The 26,644-nt window shown below is 43.7% G+C and overlaps 2 protein-coding genes across 7 annotated transcripts in view; one reads left to right on the forward strand and one right to left on the reverse strand.

Annotated features, from left to right (window-relative positions):
* Positions 1-5,115: 5,115 nt before the first annotated feature.
* Positions 5,116-17,157, reverse strand: LOC124002092 (putative E3 ubiquitin-protein ligase UBR7). 4 transcript variants are annotated; one of them, XM_046309359.1, is made up of 13 exons: positions 16,815-17,157; positions 10,081-10,116; positions 9,577-9,694; positions 8,955-9,088; positions 8,748-8,808; positions 8,556-8,651; positions 8,289-8,342; positions 8,046-8,151; positions 7,620-7,765; positions 6,526-6,723; positions 5,966-6,131; positions 5,777-5,838; positions 5,116-5,552 (listed from the first exon to the last, which is right to left on the reverse strand). In XM_046309359.1, exons 1-13 carry the CDS (start codon positions 17,027-17,029, stop codon positions 5,478-5,480), a joined length of 1,467 nt encoding a protein of 488 aa, XP_046165315.1. In that variant the 5' UTR covers positions 17,030-17,157; the 3' UTR covers positions 5,116-5,477. The 4 variants fall into 4 exon arrangements, with proteins under 4 accessions (XP_046165315.1, XP_046165317.1, XP_046165319.1 ...); XM_046309361.1 differs by lacking the exon at positions 10,081-10,116 and having other exon boundaries at positions 16,815-17,156; XM_046309363.1 differs by lacking the exons at positions 10,081-10,116; positions 16,815-17,157 and adding an exon at positions 16,480-16,497.
* Positions 17,158-19,250: 2,093 nt separating this feature from the next.
* Positions 19,251-26,644, forward strand: part of LOC124002089 (inositol-tetrakisphosphate 1-kinase-like) — a 39,164-nt gene continuing 31,770 nt past the window's right edge. For 2 of the 3 annotated variants that reach the window (XR_006832910.1, XM_046309355.1), the window contains exons 1-2: positions 19,251-19,593; positions 20,065-20,253. Coding sequence is in view for 2 of the 3 variants with exons in the window: in XM_046309355.1 (XP_046165311.1) it covers positions 20,159-20,253 (95 nt within the window). In the remaining variant the exon portion in view is untranslated. The remainder of the gene's footprint in view (positions 19,594-20,064; positions 20,254-26,644) is intronic. The other variant, XM_046309356.1, reaches the window with a different exon arrangement.

A 26,644-nucleotide genomic window follows, 5' to 3' on the forward strand; every position in this document is an offset into this window, starting at 1 on the left:
TATTTCCTCTCTCTTCCTGTAGCATTCCTCCAGTACGTACCTCACCTGACTGGTTACGTTTGATTTCCCCTTTCTAGTGCTGCATGTTACACAGAAATGCTGATGAGTAATAGGCTCAGGCTAGTTCAGATCAGGCAGGAAGTAGGTCTGTTAAGGTTGTCATTGTGCTGCCTCTTCAGTCTCTGATATACAGAGCATTCAGAATGTATTCAGCCCCCTTGACTTTTTCTACATTTTGTTATGTTACAGGCTTATTCTAAAATTGATTAAATAGATTTTTTCCCCTTGTCAATCTACACACAATAACCCATAATGACAAAGCAAAAACAAATATTTGCAGACCCTTTACTCAGTACTTTGTTGAAGCACCTTTGGCAGCGATTACAGCTTTGAGTCTTCTTGGGAATGACGCTACAAGCTTATCAGGTTGGATGGGGAGCATCGCTGCACAGCTATTTTCAGGACTGTCCAGAGATGTTCAATCTGTGTTCAAGTCCGGGCTCTGGCTGGGCCACTCAAGGACATTCAGAGACGTGTTCCGAAGCCACCATGCTTCACCGTAGGGACTGTGCCAGGTTTCCTCCAGACGTGATTCTTGGCATTCAGGCCAAAGAGTTCAATCTTGGTTTCATCAGAGCAGATAATCTTGTTTCTCATGGTCTGAGCGTCTTTGGGTGCCTTTTACCAAACTCCAAGCGGGCTGTCGTGTGCCTTTTACTGAGTAGTGGCTTATGTTTGGCCACTCTACCATAAAGGCCTGATTGGTAGAGTGCTGCAGAGATGGTTGTCCTTCTGGCAGATTCTCCCATCTCCACAGAGGACCTCTGGAGCTCTGTCAGAGTGACCATCAGGTTCTTGGTCACCTCCCTGACCAAGGCCCTTCTCCTCAGATTGCTCAGTTTTGCCAGGCGGCCAGCTCTAGGAAGAGTCTTGGTGGTTCCGAACGTCTTCCATTTAAGAATGATGGAGGCCACTGTGTTCTTGGGGATCTTCAATGCTGTAGACATTTTTCGGTGCCCTTCCCCAGATCTGTACCTCGGCGCTATCCTGTCTTGGAGCTTTACGGACAATTCCTTCGACCTCATGGCTTGATATCTACTCTGACATGCACTGTCAACTGTGGGACCTTTAAATATAGACAGGTGTGTGCCTTTCCAAATCATGTCTAATCAATACAATCTACTACAGTTGGTAATCATGTTGTAGAAACATCTAAAGAATAATCAATGGAAACAGGATGCACCTGAACTCAATTTCAAGTCTCACAGCCAAAGGGTTCCAAATACTTATGTAAATAAAGTATTTTTTAAATAAATGTAATACATTTGCAAAAATTCGAAACCTGTTTTTTCCCATGTTATTGTGGGGTAATGAGTGTAGATTGCTGAGATTTTTTTATTGAATCCTTTTTTAGAACAAGGCTGTAAGGTAACAACATATTGAAAAAGTCAAGGGGTCTGAATACTTTCCCGAAGGCAAGAAAAAGTATGTGAACCCTTTGGAAACACCTGGATTTCTGCACGAATTGTTCATAATTTGATCCGGTCATCTAGGTCACAACAGTGGACAAACTCAGTCTGCTTAAACACACAAACAATTATACGTTTTCATGTCTTATTGAGCACACCGTGTGAACATTCAGTGCAGGGTGGAAAAAGTGTATGAACACTTGGATTTAATAACTGGTTGACCCTCCTTTTGGCAGCAATAACCTCAACCAAACGTTTTTCTGTAGTTGAAGATCATACCTGCACAACGGTCAGGAGGAATTTTAGACCGTTCTTCTTTACAAAACTGTCTCAGTTCAGCAATATTCTTGGGATGTCTGGTGTGAACTTCTCTCTTGAGGTCATGCCACAGCATCTAAAATCGGGTTGAGGTCAGGACTCTTTTTTTTCTGCTGTTGAAGCCATTCTGTTTATGATTTACTTCGGTGTTGTGGGTCGTTGTCCTATTGCGTCACCCAACTTCTGTTGAGCTTCAATTTTCAGACCGATAGCCTAACATTCTCCTGCACAATGTATTAATTCACTTGGGGATCCATTTTTCCGTCAACGATGGCAAAGATGACTGCAAGAGCACAGAGCAGAATGCTCAATGTTAAGAAGAATTGCCCAGGCCCTGAGGCAGCCCCAAGCCATGATGCTCCCTCAACCATAGGTTTTGATGTTGCTGTGCCTTTTTTTCCACACGTAGTGTTGTGTGTTCCTTCCTGATAACTCAACTGTAGTTTCATCTGTCCACAGAATATTTTGCCAGTAGAGCTGTGGAACATCCAGGTGCACTTTTGCAAACTTCAGACGTACAGCAATGCTTTTTTGGGGGGGGGGGGGGGGGGCAGTGGCTTCTTCCGTGGTGTCCTCCCATGAACACCATTCTTGTTTAGTGTTTTACGTATCGTAGACTCGTCAACAGAGATGTTAGCATGTTCCAGAGATTTCTGTAATCTATTAGTTAACATTAGGGTTCTTCTTAACATTGTGCATTCTGCTCTGTGCTCTTGCAGTCAGTCATCTTTGCAGGACGGCCACTCCTAGGGAGAGTAGCAACAGTGCTGAACTTTCTCCATTTATAGACAATTTGTCTTATCGTGGACTGATGAACATCAAGGCTTTTAGAGATACTTTTGTAACCCCTTTCAGCTTTATTCAAGTCAACAATTTGTAATCTTAGGTCTTCTGAGATATCTTTTGTTCGAGGCATGGTTCACATCAGGCAATGCTTCTTGTTAATAGCAAACTCAAATTTTGTGGATTTATTTTTTAATAGGGCAAGGCAGCTCTCATCAACATCCAGGTTAGCTGACTCCTTACTCCAATTAGCTTTTGGAGAAGTCATTAGCTTAGGTGTTCATACTTTTTCCAACCTACACTGTGTTTAAATGATGTATTATGTATTATAAATTATGTATTCAATATAGACAAGAAAAATACAATAATGTGTGTTACTAGTTTAAGCACATTGTCTATTGTTGTGACTTAGATGAAGATTCAGATCAAATTTGATAACCAATTTATGCAGAAGTCCAGGTAAAGGGTTCACATACTTTCTCTTGCCACTATGTATTTTCAAAAACATGAGCCTGGGGGTTTTTGGAACAAGACGGGAGGGAGGGGGCAGAGGTTAAGGACTGAGGTACACTGGGAAAAATAATGGTGCAATGAACACGCTAGTCAGGAGATATTTTATTTCAGCTGAATATGTGTGTGTGTGTGTGTGTGTGTGTGTGTGTGTGTGTGTGTGTGTGTGTGTGTAGTTTAATAATTCCAGGTACCTGTAAATAATCTCAGTACTGTACACACTCCATTTTTAATCAGGTCTGTATTTACCTATAAACACAAGGCTCTGATCTGAAATGGTTAACCAGAGACCGACCATAGAATGCTGTGGTCAATATGCTTGCAACCACCTTGCTCTTTTAACGGCATAAACAATTAGAAGTCTTAATCCACTTTTTGAAGTGACCATAAGGGATCCATCACAAGCGTGACGCCACCACTGGCTCTAGTTGTTTGTGTGAATCTAATGTTCACCCTCGAACACTATCCATTCACATGTCCTCAGTCTGTTCATTTGTGTTGTTCCTATGTACAATGTAACCACTGTCACTCCACCTTTTGGCTAATCCTGGACCTGCGAAGATCTGCTCGCTGTCGTCGGAGGTTACGGCATACTGTATGAGAGCTACTGGGGCTGTTGCTACAGAAACCAAAGTGCACCCATCAGATCCTGTGAGATCAGCCACACATGTCTCCTCTAACACAAACTGACAAATTCATGATACAGGCAACATTGCACTGTAGAAATGATCCATTTCACATGGGAGCAGGGGGATCAATTATTTTCGAACAAAAGAGCTCCAGAACAACTGCATAATTCTTAAATTAAACCATGCATTTCTACCATTCAGTAATCCTGAGCATAAATCGTAATTATTCATGTAATATTTTAATATATTGTACAACAGATCCTTATTACATCTTAGTGGTGGTACTGTAAATTAATTATTCAGCTGTTTTGTAGCTGTGGTGGACTACACTGTGAGGTTGTGTTCAGCACCACATTTCACCAAGAAAGGATAGTCTGAAAGATGGTCAGACTCAACTTTTTATTTTTGTTTATTAAAATGTTTTCTTTTAGGGAAATATTGTTATTGGTGTGGAATACCATGAAGTTGTAGGTTTTATACCATTTGGTTTTTTAAACTGCCCAGTGTTTCCAGATTTCTATGAAATATGACCTATAGTTACTTACAATGAGTTTAAATAGTTTTCCTTCCAGAAAATAATTGTTACAGAAGCAGCTTTGTGGTGGAATGGTGTGGGCATATACCGGTCATTAAAATAAATGCGCAAGTAAGACTGCTGATTGGACAGCTCATCCTTCTCAGAGATGACATGTCCTAAGGATTTTTTAAATGTTTTAATCCAATTCATGCTTTTGCAACATTTGGATATTAACTTTTAAGTTAAATTTTCACTGGGCAGTTACTTAAGTAGCACATTGACATGTAGATATTCACTCTGCATTGTGATAATGATGTTGCCGGGCAGAGAACCCTTTTCCATCCAATTTGCTTCATGGGGGAAAAATGCAAAACTTTAGATTCCTCCCCATGTTGGTTAGTTGCTTTATTTTCCAGGACAGTTTCCCCATGAATAAAAACCCTCCACATCCTGTTTGCTCTTTACTGTAGAAGTCAGTGCCTTCCCCTGCCAAGAGGCTGGGCTGTTATTTGAGAAGTGACTGTCCTATGCAAGCCTTTTCTACCAGCTTGTTTCAAAAAGACCTTTTGTAAAACTCATGTAGCTAGTTATTAGTGTACATGTTTTTTTGTTTAGGTACCTTTTTAAAATGTAACCCCCTGGAACTGTGTTTGATAATTGAACAGGTATGCTGTATGTAAAACACTTTTGTAGATCCCTGTATTTGGTTTTACGTGTTCTATTTTTCTACTGTTAACTCAAATGTTGCATAACAGTGTGGAACTTCGAAATAAACTGCTTCAATATAATTCTGGACTGTCTAGTCATTTAGTTCAACCTTGAGTAAAGCAGTACCTTCTGGTATTTCGATGACAAGTAGCCGTGGAATCACTTCACACAGTATGCTGAATGAACTGTTTCATTTAATACCAGTGACACCATCAAATTGTCACGCTTCAATATGAATGGCAGTGCATAGTCAGGTGTCACATAATGAAAGTCTAACGACAACTTAGACTTAATGTCCATGATTAAAATCATTAGCAACTCTCCCAGCATGCTAACTGTCAGTTTCTCATAAGACAAGGAATGTCATTTGAAATTCACGGAGACCCATTCAAGAACCTTTTAGCAAATTTTCAACTTCAAACCTCAGCAACAGCATCTTTTATTTAAAGCAGAAGGCGTTTGAGGGACATCGAACTGTTTTGCTATGAACCCGAAGTAACATTAAAAAACATGTAGACAACGCCACTGAGGGGCAGAATGACATCAGCTGTTCATTTGCTGCCTCTTCCTGGACATCAACTCCCCAAAGAACTGGTGGATGGCCTCTGCTGTGACAACCTGAGGGAGAGGGGAGGAGTGGTTCAATGGGGATTAGAGGTGAATGACCAGTGTTCTTCAGCTATTGTTTGGACACAAGCAGATCAATGACAAACAAGTGCTGACATGACAAGTAACCTATGGACTACTGCTCATATATTGGTTTCCTATGCTGTGTTCATGTGCCCTCTTGGAAACTACCACCAGACATTTTGTCTTCAGTAAACAAACATACAGCTCCTCACCTTTCCTTCATCAGCTATCTGCCGTAGGAACGTCATCAGTTCAGTCTGCATCTCATTGAACTCTGAATGAGGGAACATTTTACTTCATCAACCCAGTTCATCAAATGGTAAGAAACACACTGCGTTTGGTTTCATCTACAGGTAATAACTGCCAAACAAGGGAATGACAAAGACAGTCCCCATCCTTACGGTAAACAATCTCCAGTTGCTGCACGCGGTCCAGAGAACTCAGGCTTGACATGAGCAGACTGTCAAGACTAGCAGGTCCTTGCTCTACAGTGCCTCTGTTCTCATAGGCCAGGACAGTGTCTGACTCATCCAGCAGGAACTGCACTCCCGCGTCGACGTAGGCCCTCTGAGCAGAAACAACAAACATACAATGGAAACAGCTCTACACCTTTATCCAATCTAAAAGGGCTGACACTACAATGTGCTGAATGACCATTAAAGTCTATACAGCAATCTATTTGTTCCACATCAAATAGCTAAAAACAGCACAGTTGCTGCACTGTGCTTGAAATCAGTCATGGCAAAACCCCACCTCTTTAAGGAATACCTAGGATAGGATAAGTAATCCCTCTCACCCCCCCCCCCTTTAAGATTTAGATGCACTATTGTAAAGTGACTGTTCCACTGGATGTCATAAGGTGAATGCACCAATTTGTAAGATGCTCTGGATAAGAGCATCTGCTAAATTACTTAAATGTAAAATACATAATCTCAAGAGAGAAGTATCTTTAGTGACCCACCTTGCAGCTGACGCAGGTGCACAGCGTGGCTCTCCAGTGGTAAGGCCAGAACACAGCCCCTTCCCTAGCTCTCTCCAGGCCCTGTGTCTTCAGCTCCCTCAGCCTGCAATACACAGTCTTGTCCTGGCTCTTCACAGGAATGCCTATCATCTCCTGGTGAGTCCGTTTGCAGGCAGTCCTCCCATTCGTAGCCTCATTCTGGACACAAGACAGCAAGGGAGGAAACATGCATTATATTTTAGGCTTTTCAGGATTGTGTTAGTGGAGAACGAAGAGGAAGAGGGACCGATCCCATAATCCAGGGGGCTTGTTTAATTTAAAAATAAATAAATACAACATCCCGCGGAAGCAACACACACAAGCTCTCTAATAGGAGTTGACACAATGAGAGGGTGGGCTGATGAAATCAGTCTTGTTTACAGTAAGCTGAACTGTGAAGCCTGGCCAAGCCAGTCCCCAGAGCAGGGGAATCTGTGTCCCATGGATAATTTCTTCCTTAATTACCCAAAGGGGAGGGCAGCCAGGCAGCACAACAAGAACAGGAGTCCACTGTTAGCATCCGCACAATACAATACCCTCCACTGCCATCTGCTGGGAGTCAGGTGACACACCGCAAATCACACCAAATAGCTGAGTGGATTTTTATTTAACTAGGCATGTCAGTTAAGAACAAATTCTTATTTTACAATGACAGCCTATACCCTGGCCAAACCTCCCCTAAAGTGGACGACACTGGGCCAATTGTGTGCCGCCCTATGGGACTCCCGATCACGACCGGTTGTGACACAGCCCGGGATCAATCCAGGGTCTGTGGTGACGCCTGTAGCACTGAGATGCAGTGCCTTAGACCGCTGCGCCACTCGGGAGCCAAATGAGTCTTGAAGAATGTATGAATTGGTTTAGCAGGCAGTATTAACCAAATGTCTGCTTAAGTATAGATGTGTGTTTATGTCTGCCTTCAATGAAAACACAGCCAAGAGTTTCTCTCCTCACCCTGATGTCATTCCCATTTGCTTGGTGCAAGTGGTGAGTCATGCACTTAGGAGTCTAGGTTTCAAACGCAATTGTAAAAGTCAAAGCTTGGCTCTCCTTACCTTCTCTTGACAGCTGGGGCTGGTAGAGGACCCCTCGCCCCCTTTCTTACAGGGCTCATCACTCCTCTTGTCCTCTGGCTCCTTATCTTCCTCCTTGTTGACTTCAACCTCCCCTTTACAGGGGCTCACTTTGACCACAGGAGGTTCTTGAAAAACAACAATATACATTACTATTGTTTTAACTGCAGAATGTACATAAAGGGCATGACATTGTATAGTGATCAGGTTTAATTCATCGTCACTGTCTGTGCACTAAAAACCTAGCCCAAATTACCTCCAGATGAAGAAGACTGACATCTTCCATCTTTAACTAGTTCAAAATGGAAAGATATGTATTTTCATAAGTAGTATGGGGTGGGTTATAATCCAAGCCCAGAGCTCTGGATCCCTAGCTCTCGCTCTTTGTTAGTGGGAGGAATAACACACCTGCAATGTGGGTGGAGTATGTCCAGAGGAAGGGGGCTTTGTTCATGCAGGTCTCACACACCATCTCCTGCAGCTCCTCAGACTCTTCCACCGTACAACCCAGGTGCTGTCACAGAGAAGGACCACATGGTCAAGGAGAAGTAATCATGCTGGTCTTTGTATCAAAACCATTATCCCAGCTAACAAAGATTAAATCTCAAAACACACCTGAAAACAATCATGATGTTGCCCCTTGATACATACCCTGGGATGATACCAGTCCTCACAGATGATGCACTGAATCATATCCTCATTAACCTTATGGGAGGGAGGAAGCATGAGAGGGTGTTTTCGTTATGAGGAATGACATATCCATCATTCTTTCAACAACGCGTACTGAATCCTAGAGACCTAGCATATCAACAAAGCCTATGATTCAGACAGAACTAAAACATGTATTCATTAATCAATAGCAAAATGTGAAGGGATGGAGAAAGGGAAGGAGGCATAATGCTGGAATCAAATCCATACCTGATCTTCAGTGTCTGGGTAAGGTCTGTCACAGGTACAGTAACAGCCATGGAAGTTGTGATTATAATTATTTTTTGCGTTTTGTCGGTCTTTGCCCTGCAAAGAGAAAAGGAACCATGGAAATCAGGCATCAATGTTTTCAGCTGTCAGGATGACATGACTGAGGGGTAGATAGGATATTAGGACACTTACAGGACTCAGCTGGCACCTAAACACGCCAAACTTGCTGTTTCCACAATCACAGCGGAAATTCCTACATGCAAACAAATAGATGCAAATAAGCAATTTCAAGACCTCAACAAGTACTACAATGAGTATGGAAATGTAAACAGCTACCTAAACCTTAGTGTTGTTTGTACTCCTGGAATTTGTGAATGTCCCTTTACATCAGGTTCATACCTTTTTGTGTAGAGCTCAAATATGTCATGCCCATCATGGCAATGGTTGGTGCAGGCAAGGCAGAGCCCAGCAGGTTCTACCCCTCTGGGTGTGCAAGTGTTGCAGGCAAAAACAGCCTGTCTTTTCACATATCCCTGTAACACAATATAATAGATATTATATGGAGTCACATGCACAGGGTCACAGATATAATTGCAGTGTATGGTGAAATACTTAAGCTCCAAGCTCCAATAGTGCAGGTTTGAATTAAATAATAAATAATAAAATAAATGTATACATATTTACAACTGTGACAATGATAAATATAAATGTCCATTGGGGTGTGGGCAGGGTAATTGTCTGTTTAGGGTGGGGGGAGAAAATAAAATGGAGGGGGCAGGAGGAGTAGGTAGCTGACTGGTGGGGGTAGAAGTTATTTGCCAGTCTGTTAGTTTTAGCCACAATGCTCCTGTACTGCTTGCTTCTAAAGCGGGGAGAACACGTCGTGGCTCAGTTGGTTGATGTCCCTGATGACATATTGTATGTAGTAACATAAAGAAGACACAAAAGGCCACACTGAATCTGGTGTCAGTGGCAGTTCTCTGGGTGTGGCGATACAGATGTGGGCAGGCAGCATCTTTACCTGGGGATAGGAACAATTATCTGGATCACTTCCAGCCAACACAGCATACGCCTCTTGCAGCTCCTCGTCTTCCAGAATGTCCTGTACGGTCACAGTGCGCTCCTCGTTCACAGACATTCTTGGAAAAAAATAAACACCCACTCAAATGGATGGGATGTACATATGCACACAACTACATTCTTCGGTCCCCTACTCCTACCACGTGGGGGGAGTAAGGAAAACAACACTACGGCCAAAGTCAAACAATGTAGGGGAAATACATTTGAATTCTGCCACATTTGTAGCAGATTTGATAGTCATCTCACCTTGACTGATTGCAACAAAATAATTTCCAACGGTCTGCTGGCATATTCAAAACATTCCGTCAGACAAGCTAGCTAACAACAGATTATGCTAGCTAACGTTCAATATTTCGACTAGAAGCATGCTTCGTTGTCATCTTTATAGTAGTACTTGCGGATAACTATTTTAATTATATCGCTAATTACTTGCAAGTAGCCTTACCTGGTGAGCGAAATGGCTAGACAGACACTTGCGAGTCTGCGACAGAACAAAGATTTTTCAGGCTGTATTGTGACTGCGACTTTGGCCAAGTGAAGTCACGCAATTGTGACGTCAAAGAGAAACGTAATTATTTTGTATCAAATCAAATCAAACTTTATTTGTCACATGCGCCGAATACAATAACTGTAGACCGACCTGTAGACTTACAAGCCCTTAACCAACAGTGCAGTTCAAGAAGAGTCAATAAAATATTTACAAAATAATAAAAAGTAACATAATAACGAGGCTAAATACAGGGGGTCCTGTACCGAGTCAGTGTGCGGGTACAGGTTAGAGGTCATTTGTACATGTAGGTAGGGGTGAAGTTACTGTGCATAGATAATAAACAGCGGGTAGAAGCAGTGTACACAACAAATGGGGGGGGGGGGTGTCAATGTAATAGTCTGGTGGCCATTTGATTAGTTTTTCAGCAGTCTTATGGTAGAAGCTGTTAAGGAGCCTTTAGGACCTATGACTAGGGTGGCTGGAGTCTGACAATTCTTAGGGCCTTCCTCTGACACCGCCCTATATAGAGGTCCTGTATGGCAGGAAGCTTGGCCCCAGTGATGTACTGGGCCGTACGCTCTACCCTCTGTAGTGCCTAGTGGTCAGAGGCCGAGCAGTTGCCATACCAGGCATTGATGCAACCCGTCAGGATGCTCTCGATTGTGCAGCTATAGAACCTTTTGAGGATCTGAGGACCCATGCCAAATCTTTTCAGTCTCCTGAGGGGGAATAGGCTTTGTCGTGCCCTCTTCACAACTGTCTTAGTGTGTTTGGACCATGATAGTTTGTTGATGATGTTAACACCAAGGAACTTGAAGCACTCAACCTATTCCAATACAGCCCCATCGATGAGAATGGGGGCGTGCTCGATCCTCCTTTTCCTGTAGTCCACAAGCATCTCCTTTGTCCAGACCACAGAGGGAGAGGTTGTTGTCCCTGCACCACACGACCAGGTCTCTGACCTCCTCCCTATAGGCTGTCTCATCGTTGTCGGTGATCAAGACCTACCACTCTTGTGACATCGGCAAACGTGATGATGGTGTTGGAGTCGTGCCCGGCCATGCAGTCATGAGTGAACCGGGACTACAGAAGGGGACTGAGCACGCACCCCAGAGGGGCCCCCGTGTTGAGCATCAGCGTGGTGAATGTGTTGTTCCCTAGCCTTACCACCTGGGGGCTGCCCATCAGGAAGTCCAGGATCCAGTTGCAGAGGGAGGTGTTTAGTCCCTTAGCTTAGTGATGAGCTTTGAGGGCACTACTATGGTGTTGAACGCTGAGCTGTAGTCAATGAATACCATTCTCATATAGGTGTTCCTTTTGTCCAGGTGGGAAAGGGCAGTGTTGGGTGCAATAGAGATTACATCATCTGTGGATCTGTTGGGGCAGTATGCAAATTGGAGTGGGTTAAGGATTTCTGAGATAATGGTGTTGATGTGAGCCATTACCAACCTTTCAAAGCACTTAATGGCAGCTTACTTGAGTGTTCTTGGGCACAGAGACTATGGTGTTCTGCTTGAAACATGTTGGTTTTACAGATTCAGTCAGGGACATGTTGAAAATGTCAGTGAAGACACTTGCCAGTTGGTCAGCGCATGCTCGGAGTACACGTCCTGGTAATCCGTCTGGCCCTGCTCCCTTGTGAATTTTGACCTGTTTAAAGGTCTTACTCACATCGGCTACGGAGAGTGTGATCACACAGTCGTCCGGAGTGGCTGGTGCTCTCATGCATTTCAGTATTACTTGCCTCGAAGCAAGCATAGAAGTAATTAAGCTTGTCTGGTAGGTTCGTGTCACTTGGCAGCTCTTCCCTTTGTAGTCTGTAATAGTTTGCAAGCCCTGCCACATCTGACGAGCATCAGAGCCGGTGTAGTATGATTCAATCTTAGTCCTGTATTGACGCTTTGCCTGTTTGATGGTCCGTCGGAGGGTATAGCGGGATTTCTTATAGGCTTCAGGGTTAGAGTCCCGCTCCTTGAAAGCAACCCTTGAACTCAGTGTGGATGTTGCCTGTAATCCATAGCTTCTGGTTGGGGCATGTACGTACGGTCACTGTGGGGACGACGTCATCGATGCACTTATTGAGAAAGTCAGTGACTGATGTGGTATACTCCTCAATGCCATCAGAGGAATCCCAGACCATATTCCAGTCTGTGCTAGCAAAACAGTCCTGTAGCTTAGCATCTGCTTCATCTGACCTCTTTCTTACAGCTGCACAATTGAGAGCATCTCGACGCTGCATCACTGCTTGGTATGGCAACTGCTTGGCATCCGACCGCAAGGCACTACAGAGGGTATTGCGGACAGCTCAGTATATCACTGGGACAGAGTTCCCTGCCATCTAGGACCTCTATTCTGTATAGCACTTTGTGACATCGGCTGATGTAAAAAGGGCTTTATAAATTGATATACCAGGCGGTGTCAGAGGAAGGCCTTAAAAATGATCAAAGACTCCAGCCACCCAAGTCATAAACTGTTCTCTCTGCTACCGCACGGCAAGCGGTACCAATGCACCAAGTCCGGATACAACAGGACCCTGAACAGCTTCTACCCCTAAGCCGTAAGACTGCTAAATAGTTAACCAAATAGCTACCCAGACTATTTGCATTGACCCTTTTTGCAATTAAATGTTTTAACTCATCACATACGCTGCTGCTACTGACTTTATTCCTAGTTACATGTAGATATCGACCTCAATTACCTCATACCTCAGCACATGGACTCGGTACTGGTACCTCTTGTTGGATGCTGTCCTATCACATGTAAGGACTTATTCAACTGGCTGAGTCCCACCCTTAATTTGTAAAAATAGCCACCTCTCTTCTGTCCCTTCCTGCTGTCCTCCCCGACTTTCCTTTGTACCTGAAAATAAATGCCTGCCCTTAGTATCTCTCTTCCACTGCTCCTGCCCTCTCTGTACCACTGTTCATATCAGGCTTTTTGCCTCGGCCTTGCTCATTGAAACTACAACATCAACATCCCCACTTCTAAGTGCTTGTTTAGCCAGTACATCAACTGCCTTGTTCCCCTCCACCGCCACATCGGCTGGGACCCAAGTAAATGTTATCTGTATACCCATCTGTCTAATCCTGCCATGGGTTTGTAGCACCTCATAAAGCAGGTCTTGTCTGCTCCATGAGCTAAAGGACTGGAGACTCATTAACACTGCACATTAATCAGAGCAAATAACTACTCTGTCTGGCTTGACTTCCTCCACCCACTGCAAGGCCAATGGTATGGCCATCAGCTCTGCCGTATATACAGACAGATTATTGTAATACATTTTCTGACTTCCACCCCACGTTCCTGCACTACAAATGCTGACCCGGTATGTCTTTTGAGCCATCTGTGTAAATGGCCACAAAATCCTGATACACAGTTTCCAGACATTTCTTAAACAAATCAGATGGATCAACACCCTCCATATCTTTCTGTAGTCTCTCTACACTTCTAGATCAACTACTGGAGGCGGGAGTAGCCATGGTGGATTTACAAGAATAGCTACCGTTGGACTAAACTCCCTTCCATACAGTTCCATCTCCTTCGCCTGGATGTTACACACCCATGTTCCCAGCATGTCTATAAAATCCATTTTGCAGGATGTGACACCACATGTCCTTGTAGGTTGACCCAATAGTTAATTGCCAGCTGCTGTCGCCTAATCTGCAATGGCATATCCCCCATCTCTACCTATAGTGCCGCCTGAAAATGCCCCATTACATTAGAGTCCTTATCCCTGTATTACATCTAGCCTTTCCAATGAGGTCGGGCTTTCGAAGCATACGCTATGCTGCCATAGTCTATTATAGATTGGATCAATGCAACATACATGGTCCTCAATGAAGAACGCCCAGCCCCCCAACTCCTTCCCCATCAGACAGCACATCACATTTAGCACCTTACACTTTCCCACCACTCTCTCAATGTGTTCTGCACAGGTCAGTCTAGTGTCAAAGTATACCCCAAGAAACCTGAAGGCCCTCACCCTCTCCAAGTTTCTCCTATATAACTTCAAGCGTACCTCATCTCCCACCTTCACCCTGGTAAATAACACTGAGTTCTCTACAGAGAACCTGAATCCCCACATTAATGCCCACCGCTCTACTTCATCAATTGCTTCCTGTACCTTCCTGACTATGTATGGCACATTTCTTCCCCTCTTCCATAAGGCCCCACATCTGCAAATAACGACCTCCCAATATCCGGCTGTACCTGAGAGTAAACATCATTGATCATGATTAAGAAAGACAGAGGACTAATCACACTCCCCTGTGGTGTACCATTATCCACCAGGTAGCTGCCTGATAGTGACTTTCCTACCCTCACCTGGATAGACCTTCCAAACAGGAAATCCTTTACGTTCTTCCTCCTACCCGATAATATCAAGCTTGATTAACAATCCCTCCTTCCACATCATATCATAGGCACATCAAAAAAAGACAGTTACAACAGTATCCTTGTTCACCTGAGCCTTCCTGACCTCTGCTTCTAAACAGAGCACTGGGTCCATAGTCCCCCTTTCCTTCCTGAACCCACTCTGTGGCGATACCAGTCCCCTGCTCTCCAGGAAGTAAGTTACCCTCTCCGTAATCATATGTTCCATAATATTACATACATGTGATGTTAAAGCTATTGGCCGATAACTTGTTGGCCTCGTTGGGTCCTTCCGTGCCTCCCTCCCACACTGTGTTGTACAAAACCAAAACCTTATCCAGTGCCTCATCACTAAGATGGGCCAACAAAACAAAGCACACCTCATCTTTCCCAGGTGAAGTTAAACCAGCCTTACCTATTGCCCTTTTCATCTCTGCCATTGTAAATGGTGCATTCAATGCATAATTTACCTCCTCCTTTCTATCCAGCACTCCAGGATGCTCCTCTCTCGTTCTCTCTCTCCCCCTCTGCCCCTCCTCTAACAAATTTGCCAAGCTATGCACTTCTACAAAAACTTTGGCCATCATCTCTGCCTTCTCATCTGTTACTGCCACATCCTTCCCTCTCGTCAACACTGGATGATCCCACTCCCCACTAATCTCCCACACTTCTCCCACAAGTGTTGCCTTTCCAATGGTGTCACAGAACCGACGCCAACATGACCTCTTTGCCTGACCGATAATTCTTCTCACCAGGGCCTGGGCCTGCTTATACTTAATCAGATGTTGAAAGTTATGTCCTTTTCAGTACTCTAAATGCCTTGTTCCTACTCCTCACCATTGTCCCACCCTCCTCCGTCCACCATGGAACTGCTTTCCTCCTCCTTCTCCATGAACTCTCAGGTATAGCCTCAGTAGCTGCCCACACTAACGCTGTTCTCACCCAGTTATTCATACTATCCACATCCCCTCTCATATCCACCTGACCCATCACCTGCTCACTCAGCTCCTGAAACTGATCCCACTTTGCCGTTCCAAACACCCACCTGCCTACTCCAGCCACTGACACCTCTTCCTCCCTCCGGCCTATTGTGCATACTATGGGGTTATGATCACTCCCTACTGTCGACTCCTCCCATACCTCCCACTCACAGATTCCTGCCATCACACTAGATACCAGAGTGAGGTCCAAGAGAGACTCTTTCCCTGTGGCTACATCAATCCTCGGCCATCATTCAGGCACACCAGATCTTTCATGTCCATTCGATTTTCCATCACTTGGTCATTTCCATCCATCTGCCCCGCTCAGAGTGTGTTGTGGGCAGTAAAATCCTCACACTACATTACCTTACTTCTATCCTGGCACGCCACCCTCTCCAGCACTTCCAGGTGGAGTATTTGACATGGATTGTAGTAATTCACTACCACCCCACTTCTCAACCACAACTCCATCACCACATATTCCTGTTCAATACCTCTGCCTAGCATCCTGTAGGGAAGTTCTTGCTTTATGGAGGTGGCACCCCCCCCCCTACGAACCACTATATTATCCAGTATAATAAACTCCACATTTGGTTTGAGCCATGTTTCCTGCACACAAATCACATCAGCCTTAGCAGGCATATCTACAATGAACTGCTTGATCTCCTGCCCATTAACCAACAGGCTTTGAGCATTCTGTTGTAGTACTACTACCATAACTAAGATCCAGTAATACATGACTCCATCCTCGGCTGATTGAGGTCATCTCGAACCTCTTCCCATGTCAACCCTGTCATACTCAGATGTCTCCCAGCAGCTTTCACTATTAGCTGAATCCTCTCTGTTCTAGACTCTACTTAAGCAGTGCTATTGATAGCATATTTGGCAGTACCTGGTCCTTGGAGTGTAACATAATAGACGTGCTATCTATTCTAACTCCACCCCTTGTTGCTTGCAATCTTTGAACATCCACTAGAACGCCTCCTCTCAAATAGTCCCTTACCTCTTTCGTGTTGTCACTCACAGGCCCTCCTGTCATCACCCCTTTAATCCACTGCTTGATCATTCCAGCTGCTCGACACCACCTCACACTTCCCTAGTTGCTTCACTCAAGAGCTTTTTCCCTCTGCGCCATGTCCTTCCAGAACACCAACATGCTTCCATCTCTTAGCACTTTAGCAATGACAACTTCCCCAATCAACTTTTATCACAGCCGTCAACCTTATCGGACTCTTCACCCCAACTCCCATTTCCTCCCTAAACTTCAGAATCCTTTTCTGCTCTTCCTCATCTCCATGCTCTTCTTCATCTCAATGCTCCCCTCGTGTCTTATCTTACCCTTCCTCGGCACTTTCTAACTCCGAACTGCCGCTAGCGTTGGAAACTGTTGGTCTCCTCAAACTTCCTTTTCTGCCTCCATAGACTTCTCGGTCCCCTTCAAACCCCTGCTCCCTTTCTCTCCCACTTTCTTTCTCTTTCTTACCCCCTCCTTTATTTGTACCACTATGCTCCATACTTGCTTCACTTTCTTCTCCATCAATATCTCCTACCATCTCTGACCCAGTCACAGCACAGCCGTGCCACACCGAGTCAAGTTTGATTGTTTGTTTATGAACGATTGATCGCTAGTCACAGCTTTCCAAACAGTCAGCCAGCTCGACCTGCGTTCCCTGTCGTTCAACAACCGACACTGATATTAATGCCCACTTACGTCCCTGGTATAATGGCGGTCAGAAAACAAACGTTTAAGGCGCATGCCGCCACCTACTGTGCTGAAGTCTGCGAGCGTTCATGGTTTGCCTAATTCTGTACTACTAATAAATAAAATACAATTTTAAAAATCCCTACTAATTTCGAACAAACCCTCCCCTCCCCTTGTGTTGTTATTGTGTTGTTATGTGTTAATAACATTTAGACTGCGTTACCCAGCAGGCTAAGTAGATGGTTAAAGGATGCCTTGCATGGCTAATCATGGAGTTTTCTAGCTGAAGTTAATGTTCATTAAAAGTAGTTAAACCTACGCCCCGGTTTGTCATTATATATGGAACAAACATAACACCCCTAAAACCATGGGTGACTAGGTCTGGCTCACAGTCGACATTCCAATTCATCCCAAAGATGTTCAATGGGGTTGAGGTCAGGGCACTGTGCAGGCCAGTCAAGTTCTTTCTCATCGATCTCGACAAACCATTTCTGTATGAACCTCGTTTTGTGCACAGGGGCATTGTCATGCTGAAACAGGAAAGGGCCTTCCCCAAACTGTTGCCACAAAGTTGGAAGCACAGAATCGTCTAGATTGTCATTGTATGCTGTAGCGTTAAGATTTCCCTTCACTTGGAACTAAGGGGCCCACCCCGAACCATTATAACTCCTCCACCAAACCTTACAGTTGGAACTGTGCATTCGGGCAGGTAGCATTCTCCTGGCATCCGCCAAACCCAGATTCATCAGTCGGATTGCCAGATGGTAAAGCATGGTTCACCACTCCAGTCGACACTCGGCATTGCGCATGGGGATCTTAGGCTTGTGTGCAGCTGCTCGGCCATTGAAACCCAAGTTTATTCGAGCTGCAGCCACAGCAAATTGAACTGAATTATCCCAGTTCCTTGGAAACCAAACACTGATTGACTTTTCCTATCCTACTCAGACGGAAAATATTGTTGATCTAGAATTAATGGTAAAACGGTTAATTAATTATTCCAGGAATTAATCCATTAATTATCTTGAATTTTAATTAACCAAAAGTCACGACAGCGGTACAATTAATGACCCTGGCCTACTACTCATAGGGATCCTCTCAGGCTCCCTCACCATTTGCCCTCCATTCTCAACTGTCCTCACTGCCTCAGCATATGACACTTTCTGCACTGCTCTTACCCTGGAAACTTCAACCTGTCTCACTCTCACAGGACATTTCTGATCCCCAGCAACATAGCCACCCCCACAATTGAAACACCTAAATTTTTCCATCAGAATTACACATTCCTTTGTCCCATGGCCTCCTGCACACTTCTCACACCTCGGAATCTCCCTCCTACATACTGCTGCAACATTACCGTAATATTGGCACCTAAAACACCGTAGTGGGCTCCGAAACAACAGCTCTCACAGGAAAACGGATATACCCTAGCATAACGTCATCCGGAAAACACTCTGCATCAAAATTCAGAAGGACAGGCAGGGTCTCCTCAGTCGCGTACTCGCCAGTGGGTCTTTGTCACACCGAACAGTGTGCATCCCAGACACTGGGGATCCTCAACTTCAGTCAATCCACCTCAACACTCAACGTCACCCCAGTTATCACTCCTTTCAGCAGGGCTCTGCTCCAGAGAGCAAAGCAGGACACATCTATCGTCCGAGTCACAAAATATGTAGCGCCCTCGCCCTCTGGGCAGCAGACACACAAAAAAATCAGGACTGAGTTTGGTAAACTCTGCTTGAGGACTTCTGAGACAAAACCAACTTCAACATTCAAAATATTTTACCAGCAGATGGCGCAATGGTAGTTCCTAGAAACATTCACCAGTTTGAATGATAATGTGTCCCTTCTGTACTTCTGTATCATTAGGTTTAAAGGCAGGTGTTAGGGGGAGTTGAGGCATGCAGTTCGAATATGTTGGGTTTCATTTCAAAAGTGTAGTTGTTTTTTCCGATGAAGTAAAAAAATGTTTTAATGGAATCCACACATCTTACCAAAAAAACAAGACCACGTTCCCTTTAAGGGTTAAGTATTTATTGCTGCCACATAGGGGAGCTGTTGTTTAAACTGACGTCAAAGACATTACAGTATGGCTTTGAAGCTGTGCTGACGTGCTTTTATTTTCTAATGAGGGTGAAAAACTCTGCCCTGTTTGACAGCAAGGTAGCTAGCGGTATGCATAGTTGTTTAGGGGGTACGCGCTAGGGCTACCTAAATGAGCACGACTCGAGAGTGTGTGTGTACTGTCAGTTAGGGTCCAATTTCGACCAGTCTCGATTGAAGAGAAGACCTCCGCGCAGTCATAACAACTTCAGCTTCAACATCCAGCGGAACGGAGAATGGACAGCTATCAGGCTAGCTAGGTGGCTATCCTTACTAGGACAACGACATTTAGGGAGGAAATGTGCTAGCTAGCTGGTAGCTATACATTTTATTGAACTTCTGATATTTATTAGCTGTACATTTCTGCTTCTCCTCGAGCTTTGTCATTATGCTCGCGAATTGTATCCAGAAACCACCTTCTATAGCTATGTATATTATTAGTAATAATTTGGTTTATGTTGTGGCGCATCTGTAGAAATTAGTCTCTATTCGGGAAATGCAGCTAGCCAATCAGGGGGGGGGAAGACGATTTATCTCCGGGACACATTTGTTTTATCTGGTTAACATTAATGTAGGTAGCTAATAGTTATTTGACATTAAGGAAAGTTGGCTGTATAGTTAACGTACGCTAGCACTGTCATAAACTGAACAGTGTTGTTATGGCTGACTAACGTTAGTTTGCTAGCGAACTAAAGTAGTTGGAAGGTTGATTCTCCTCAAATCTATCTGGTTTCCTCACATAATACGAAATGCTAGCTAGCTAAGTAATTCATCCCTTCCCTCTAGGTTCGTGTGAGACGACGGTTTCCTGTTTTCCAGGTTGAATCGACAGTAACTGTTAACATCTGGATTAAGAACATACGTTAGGTGAGGTGGAGAGATGCAGACTTTTTTGAAAGGCAGGAGAGTGGGCTACTGGCTCAGCGAGAAGAAGATGAAGAAGCTGAATTTTCAGGCCTTCGCTGATTTGTGCAGGTATGTGGTGAGAACAATGCAGCTACTGGTGGTTACATTTTCAGTCCACTCTACAGTAGTTAGTCGTGAAGGGATATAGACAGCACTATTGAAGATATGCATTGTAGCTGTAGCAGTGTAACTACAGTATGTAGCTATTTGTTACATGTATCCAGTCTCGAACATATTGCTAGGTAATCATCTCATTTAACAGTAGTGACCAATGTCCACTCCATTTAATGACTTCAAGATCCAGGAATTGAACCATCTTTTCTTAACTGATATATTTTGGAATACACATTTTGAACATTATTTGAAGAGGCTGACAAATTCTGTGGTCTGTAGAGAACACTTTACTTGCTTACATTGGGTAGGCTAAGCCCCAGAATCTGTGGTAGATTTCACACACATTCAAATAATGGAACCAACGTGAGCTCAATTTGCATCTATCATGTAACTGTTTCTGGGCCATGATAATTTCTCAATGTCTCTGAATAGACAGCCTTTTTATATATATGAAACAGAATTACAGTGATTGACATAAAAGGGTTTCCCTATTGCCTTGTGCAAGCAGTTTCTCCTTGGGCAGGTGATTTGTTGTTACTGGCAATAACCAAAATACAAATAACTCTGTTTTTTCTTGTTCCTTCCCAGTGTAAAGTTGAAACTGATGCATTTACATTTTTGGGCAAGTGCTTATAAAGTATTCAGACCCTTTGACTTTGTCCACATTTTGTTATGTTACAGCCTTACTCTGAAATGGATTAAAACTTTTTTATCCTTAGCAATCTACACACAATAGCCCATAATGACAAAGCGAAAAACAGGTTTTTAGAAAAACAAAAATACCTTACTTACACAAGTATTCAGAACCTTTACTATGAGATGCAAAATTGAGATCAGGTGCATCCTGTTTCCATTGATCATCCTTGAGACATGAAAGGGAAAGGCCTGTCTAAGGATCCACAGTTGACAGTGCATGTCAGAGTAAAAACCAAGCCATGAGGTTGAAGGAATTGTCCGTAGAGCGCAGACATTTTTTATTTAACCTTTAGTTAACCAGTTAGGCCAGTTGAGAACACGTTCTCATTTACAACTGCAACCTGGCCAAGATGAAGCAAAGCAGTGCAACAAAAAACAGTTACACATGGGATTAACAAAAATACAGTCAATAGCAATAGAACAATCTATATACAGTGTGTGCAAATGGAGTAAGAGGTAAGGCAATAAATAGGCCATAGTAGCGAAATAATAAAAATTCAGCAAATTAACACGCGTGATAAATGTGCAGATGATGATGTGCAAGTAGAAAAACTGGTGTGCAAAAAAGTTAATTAAAACAATATGGGGATGAGGTAGGTAGCTGGATGGCCTATTTACAGATGGGCTGTGTGCAGCGATTGGTGAGCTGCTCAGATAGCTGATGCTTAAAGTTAGTGAGGGAGAGAAGTCTCCAACTTCATTGATTTTTGCACATCGTTCCAGTCATTGGCAGCAGAGAACTGGAAGGAAAGGCGGCCAAAGGGGGTGTTTGCTTTGGGGATGACCGGTGAGATATTCCTGCTGGAGCGCGTGCTGTGGGTGGGTGTTATGGTGACCAGTGAGCTGAGAAGGCGGCGCTTTACCTAGCAAAGACTTATAGGTGACCTGGAGCCAGTTGGTCTGGCGACGAATATGTAGTGAGTGCCAGCCGACGAGAGCATACAGGTTGCAGTGGTGGGTGTATGGGGCTTTGGTGACAAAACGGCTGGCACTGCATCCAGTTTGCTGAGTGGAGTTTTGGAGGCTATTTTGTAAATTACATCACAGAAGTCTAGGATCGGTAGGATAGTCAGTTTAATGAGGGTGTGTTTGGCAGCGTGAGTGAAGGAGGCTTTGTTGCAAAATAGGAAGCCGACTCTAGATTTCATTTTGGTTTGTAGATGCTTAATGTCTGGAAGGAGAGTTTACAGTCTAATCAGACACCTAGAATATGTGGACAACTACAAATACCTAAGTCAGAACCTTCCAGAGTTTTGATGTTTGGTGGGTGGGTTCTGGCAGCAATCGGTTGAAGAACATGCATTTAGTGTTACTTGCATTTAAGAGCAGTTGGAGGCCGCGGAAAGAGTGTATGGCATTGAAGCTCGTCTGGAGGTTTGTTAACACAGCGTCCAAAAAAGGGCCAGATGTATCCTGAATGGTGTTGTCTGCGTAGAGGTGGATCAAGGAATCACCCGCAGCAAGAGCAACATAGAGACTGCCAGAGGCCCTCTGATTTGACACGCTGAACTGTCTGAGAAGTAGTTGGTGAACCAGGCGAGGCAGTCATTTGACAAACCAAGGGCGGCAGGGTAGCCTAGTGGTTAGTGTTGGACTAGTAACCGGAAGGTTGCAAGTTCAAACCCCCGAGCTGACAAGGTACAAATCTGTCGTTCTGCCCCTGAACAGGCAGTTAACCCACTGTTCCTAGGCCATCTTTGACAATAAGAATTTGTTCTTAAGTAACTGTGTGTATTGGTTCCTGACTTCCCTGAAAAGTTTCATATCGCGGAGACTATTCCATGCTAGTGCAGTACGCCACATTATGTTTTTGTGCTGGTCGAGGGCAGTGCGGTCTGGAGTGACCCAACAAGGGTTATATCTGTTCTACATTTTTTGAGAGGGGCATGCTTATTTAAGATGGCGAGGAAATTACTTCAAGCATAGTTAATTAGACCTTTGATTGGTCTCCTGTGACGTGATAATTGCTCTCTGCGTGATGCTGAGTTCTGTATGTGTGGGCACAAGAGTTGTGGCACTAGTGTGGAGGCTCTCACCATTACTGTTTGAGTCCTCATTGAGAGAAATGTATGAATTTGTCTAGTCTAATGATTTCACTGAAAAAAAAGATGCGGGGGGGGGGGGGGCAATTGTTTGTTGTGTATTTGTATTTATTATGGATCCCCAATAGCTACTGCCAAGGCAGCAGCTACTCTTCCTGGGGTCCAGCACAATTAAGGCAGTTAAAAAAATTAAAAAAACAGCATTGCAATACATTCACAACCAATTTCACAACACATTAAGTGTGTGCCTTCAGGCCACTACTCTACTACCACACATACGTGTGTGTAAGATGGGGGTATGTGGGTGTGGTTTATGGCTCCAGGTGCCTCTCTTATAACATGGGTGTGTTAGGTTTGTGAAACCTGAGCAACTGGAATTTGGAAAAGAGGCTTTACTAAAGCACCTAGTAGGTGTATGTGCAATGTGCCTCGAGTAGAGGGAGACTGTATCTCTTACCTTAATTGTGCCTTGCTGTATCAGTCTCCAGCAGAGTGAATGGTTATATAAGGCGATGTAAAGTGGGGCAGGGATTGCATTGGATTTCCTCAGCAGAACTGACTGTAAACCCTGCCTGCTGATGGCTAAATAGTGCTGTATTTGGTATCAACAAGCAGGGATGGGACCCACAACACTCAGGCAAACTGGCTTTAATCAATCCTTTCTCTCTGTTGCCTGTGTTTTAGGAGTGTCACACTCAGCCTGTGTGAAAACACCTAAAGGGCAGACAATGTGTGATGACCAAAAAACATTCAACTAGGGAAGGTCTGTGTTAGGTAGGATATTTTTTTCAGAGTGGATTCTCTCTGCTGATGGCAGTGGTGAGTGATTTTCACCTTGCCATGGGAGCTGTTGACTCAAAGCAACCTGATTGAGCCAGCACAGATTATGACAATGTAATCCTCCAAATATTTTAAATCTCTTCATAACCCTCCAACCAAATGACTCCATCTGGAGGATGGCTAGGTGTGTAGTATATAGGTTATAGGGTGGTTAGGGATCAGTTTGAACAATCAAATCTTCTGTGTTTTGCCTACTCTTGGAAAATATAGTTAAGGAATAGGGATGGGCATTTTTAAATGATTTTCAGTATTCATATACTATCTTTTTAAATCTTGTTTTTTTTAAAGCTGGTGCGCTGCTCTGTCTCAGTCTATGTCAAGGAGATGGGGATAGAAAGTAGCCAAACTGACTCGCAAGTTAGACAAACTTGTTGCTGCCATAGGTTACCTATCATACCATCTGGTAGTGCCGGTCTTAACTGCATCAAATTGTTGTAAAGAAGCTAGCTACAGTAGCCAGCCAACTAACTAGCTAGCTAAAGTAGCAAGGCTAATTGAGGCTATTTTGCTGCGCGCTCTGTCCAATGTCTACATCTCCATTCATATGAAACAACCACCTACCTGTTGGTTGATCATTTAGCCAATGTAATTATGTCATTTTAATTACATTTTGCATTGATTTAGAAATCTCCCACTTCACTTGCTACACATGGAGTGTCTGACTATAGTCAGTTTTCTTTGACCGACATTAAGAAGCTACACATGTGAAACAGATTTGTTTTTGTTTTTTAAATGGGGGGCATTGTCATTAAACTTTAACATTTCAAATGTAATGGTCTATACTTGTAGGCTATGTTGCATAGATAATTTGATTACATTTGACTAAACCTTACATTTTCTTTTACTATGAATGCTCTCTGAGGTAATCAAATGCTAACTTGCGTTTAGTTATTGGAATAACTGTGCCCATCCCTTTTGAAGGGGGCGTCATTTTGCCTAGTACTAAGTAGCAGGTTATTCCTTGCTGTAACATGTACTCCACTTGTCACCTATTTTACTGCACTAAGGTCAAAGGTTTGTTTGGAGTGTGCCTGTGTGCATGGTGCCATTGGCCTAACACACACACACACACACACCATGATTTCTAGATGTAGGTTATATTGCTGTCAATAGTCTGAAGTATCATTTCAGTTTCACAAAGCGAAAGTGACCACTATAGTAGGACTTCCTTTCTGATTGCATTATGTGGTCACTAGGGATGTAACAATTCACCCATAGGCATTGGTCCCTGGTTCAAATGTGTAAGATGAGCGCATCAGTCTGGGAGTCCAAACTGATCCAAATGCAACATGCATTGGTAAGAATTCAATTCAAACGTTATGAATTGCCGGCTCAGTAAAATGTTTTACTCATATAATACATTTTTATGCCTTACTCCGAAAATACCTAATCTTGTGACAATTGTCATCTCCTTCTGTGTCTAAGCATGTAATTATGTTTAGTCATCAGAAAGCCCGGTCTCATTGAGGCCGCTAATCACCATTAAAATCTACAGCTCTGTGGAAGATGCCATCTCTTCCGTGTTTGCGTTTGGACCTCATGCTTTCATAATGAGGAAATATCTGATCTAGACAACCGCTCCCATAGAACCAGCAGGTTTCTACATGTCCCATCCCTCTCACTGCCTTGACAGATTTCTAAGAAGCTTGAACAGCTTCTATTGAAACAAAAATACCCTCAAGCATTCTGACATGGTGCCCACTGAAAGTTCACTGTTTTTCCACATACCCTAGCTTAGTGTTCATTCCGTCCTCCATCCATATTTGTCTGTATGTTCAGATGAGTAGGACCTGCATGTCCTCACTACTTGATGACCTCTAACATTTTGTTTTGATCACTGTGTTTTTATAGTACGGAAAACACTCAAACTTGAACTCAGCCACTTAAGGCCATTTCATACTACTTTTGTCTTAGCTCCAGGTTGTCTTAGCTCCAGGCTCTTAGCCCCAGGCTAGGCTGGCCCTAGACTAAGCTTTAGCCCTGGGCTAAAGATTCACACTTGTATTCCAAAGCCCTGGGACAATGGACAAACACAACATGCAACCAACATTCTAGATCTGACATGCAACCAATGTTATAAACAAGACATTTATTAACACACTATTAAATGTTGATTCTAGCCTAGCATTCGACTTCCAACAGTCATGGTTTGTATAAACCTTGCTGTTTTCCTGTTGGCATCCTCGTAAACAATGTTTCACTTTTTAAATTCTATCACGCGAATGCTGTGAACGAATGAGACATCAACTTTTCTGATTCAGGGGAATTAATGCAACACAATTACTGTCATGGATATATGCAATTAAATATCAATAGAAATCTATGAAAACAGAGATTGAGTTTTCTATCATTCCAGCTGTGGAGTTAGTAGCTTTACTTGGCTAAGTGAAGACTTTAGCCAGCCTGCATTGAAACTGCATTTGTTTGGCCTAGCAACCAATGTTTTTGGATTAAATGGTTTGAAATGACTTGTTATGCGTTTTATTTTCATATGTCAGTTAAGTGAATGTGCCACTTGTGATTGGGCAGTCTACGCATTGCTCTTGACCCCGTTTCACACGTAATATTTTAGCACTGTGTTTCTGGGGCTAACCCCAAAGTCTGTGCGAACCCTGCTCTGGTGCAGGGCCAGCTAGCCCTGGGCTAAGGTTGGTGCTAGCCGACTTTAGAATATGCAAGTATGAACACTCGCTTAGCCCTGGGCTAAGCTCTCCCTTAGCTCAGGGCTAAGGACGCTCTTAACCCTGAGCTAAGGTGCAGTGTGAACT

The sequence above is a fragment of the Oncorhynchus gorbuscha genome, linkage group LG17, assembly GCF_021184085.1.
Source record: "Oncorhynchus gorbuscha isolate QuinsamMale2020 ecotype Even-year linkage group LG17, OgorEven_v1.0, whole genome shotgun sequence".
NCBI classification, from domain to species: domain Eukaryota; kingdom Metazoa; phylum Chordata; class Actinopteri; order Salmoniformes; family Salmonidae; genus Oncorhynchus; species Oncorhynchus gorbuscha.

Bases quoted from the DNA above. Each gene is read 5' to 3' on its own strand.
- LOC124002092 (XM_046309359.1), bottom strand. From the start codon at position 17,029: ATGGTAGGAGATATTGATGGAGAAGAAAGTGAAGCAAGTATGGAGCAT. The intron at 9,089-9,576 runs GTAAAGATGCTG...ATTGTGTTACAG, and splicing joins ATAATTGTTCCTATCCCCAG to GGATATGTGAAAAGACAGGC. The intron at 8,652-8,747 runs GTAAGTGTCCTA...TTCTCTTTGCAG, and splicing joins TTAGGTGCCAGCTGAGTCCT to GGCAAAGACCGACAAAACGC.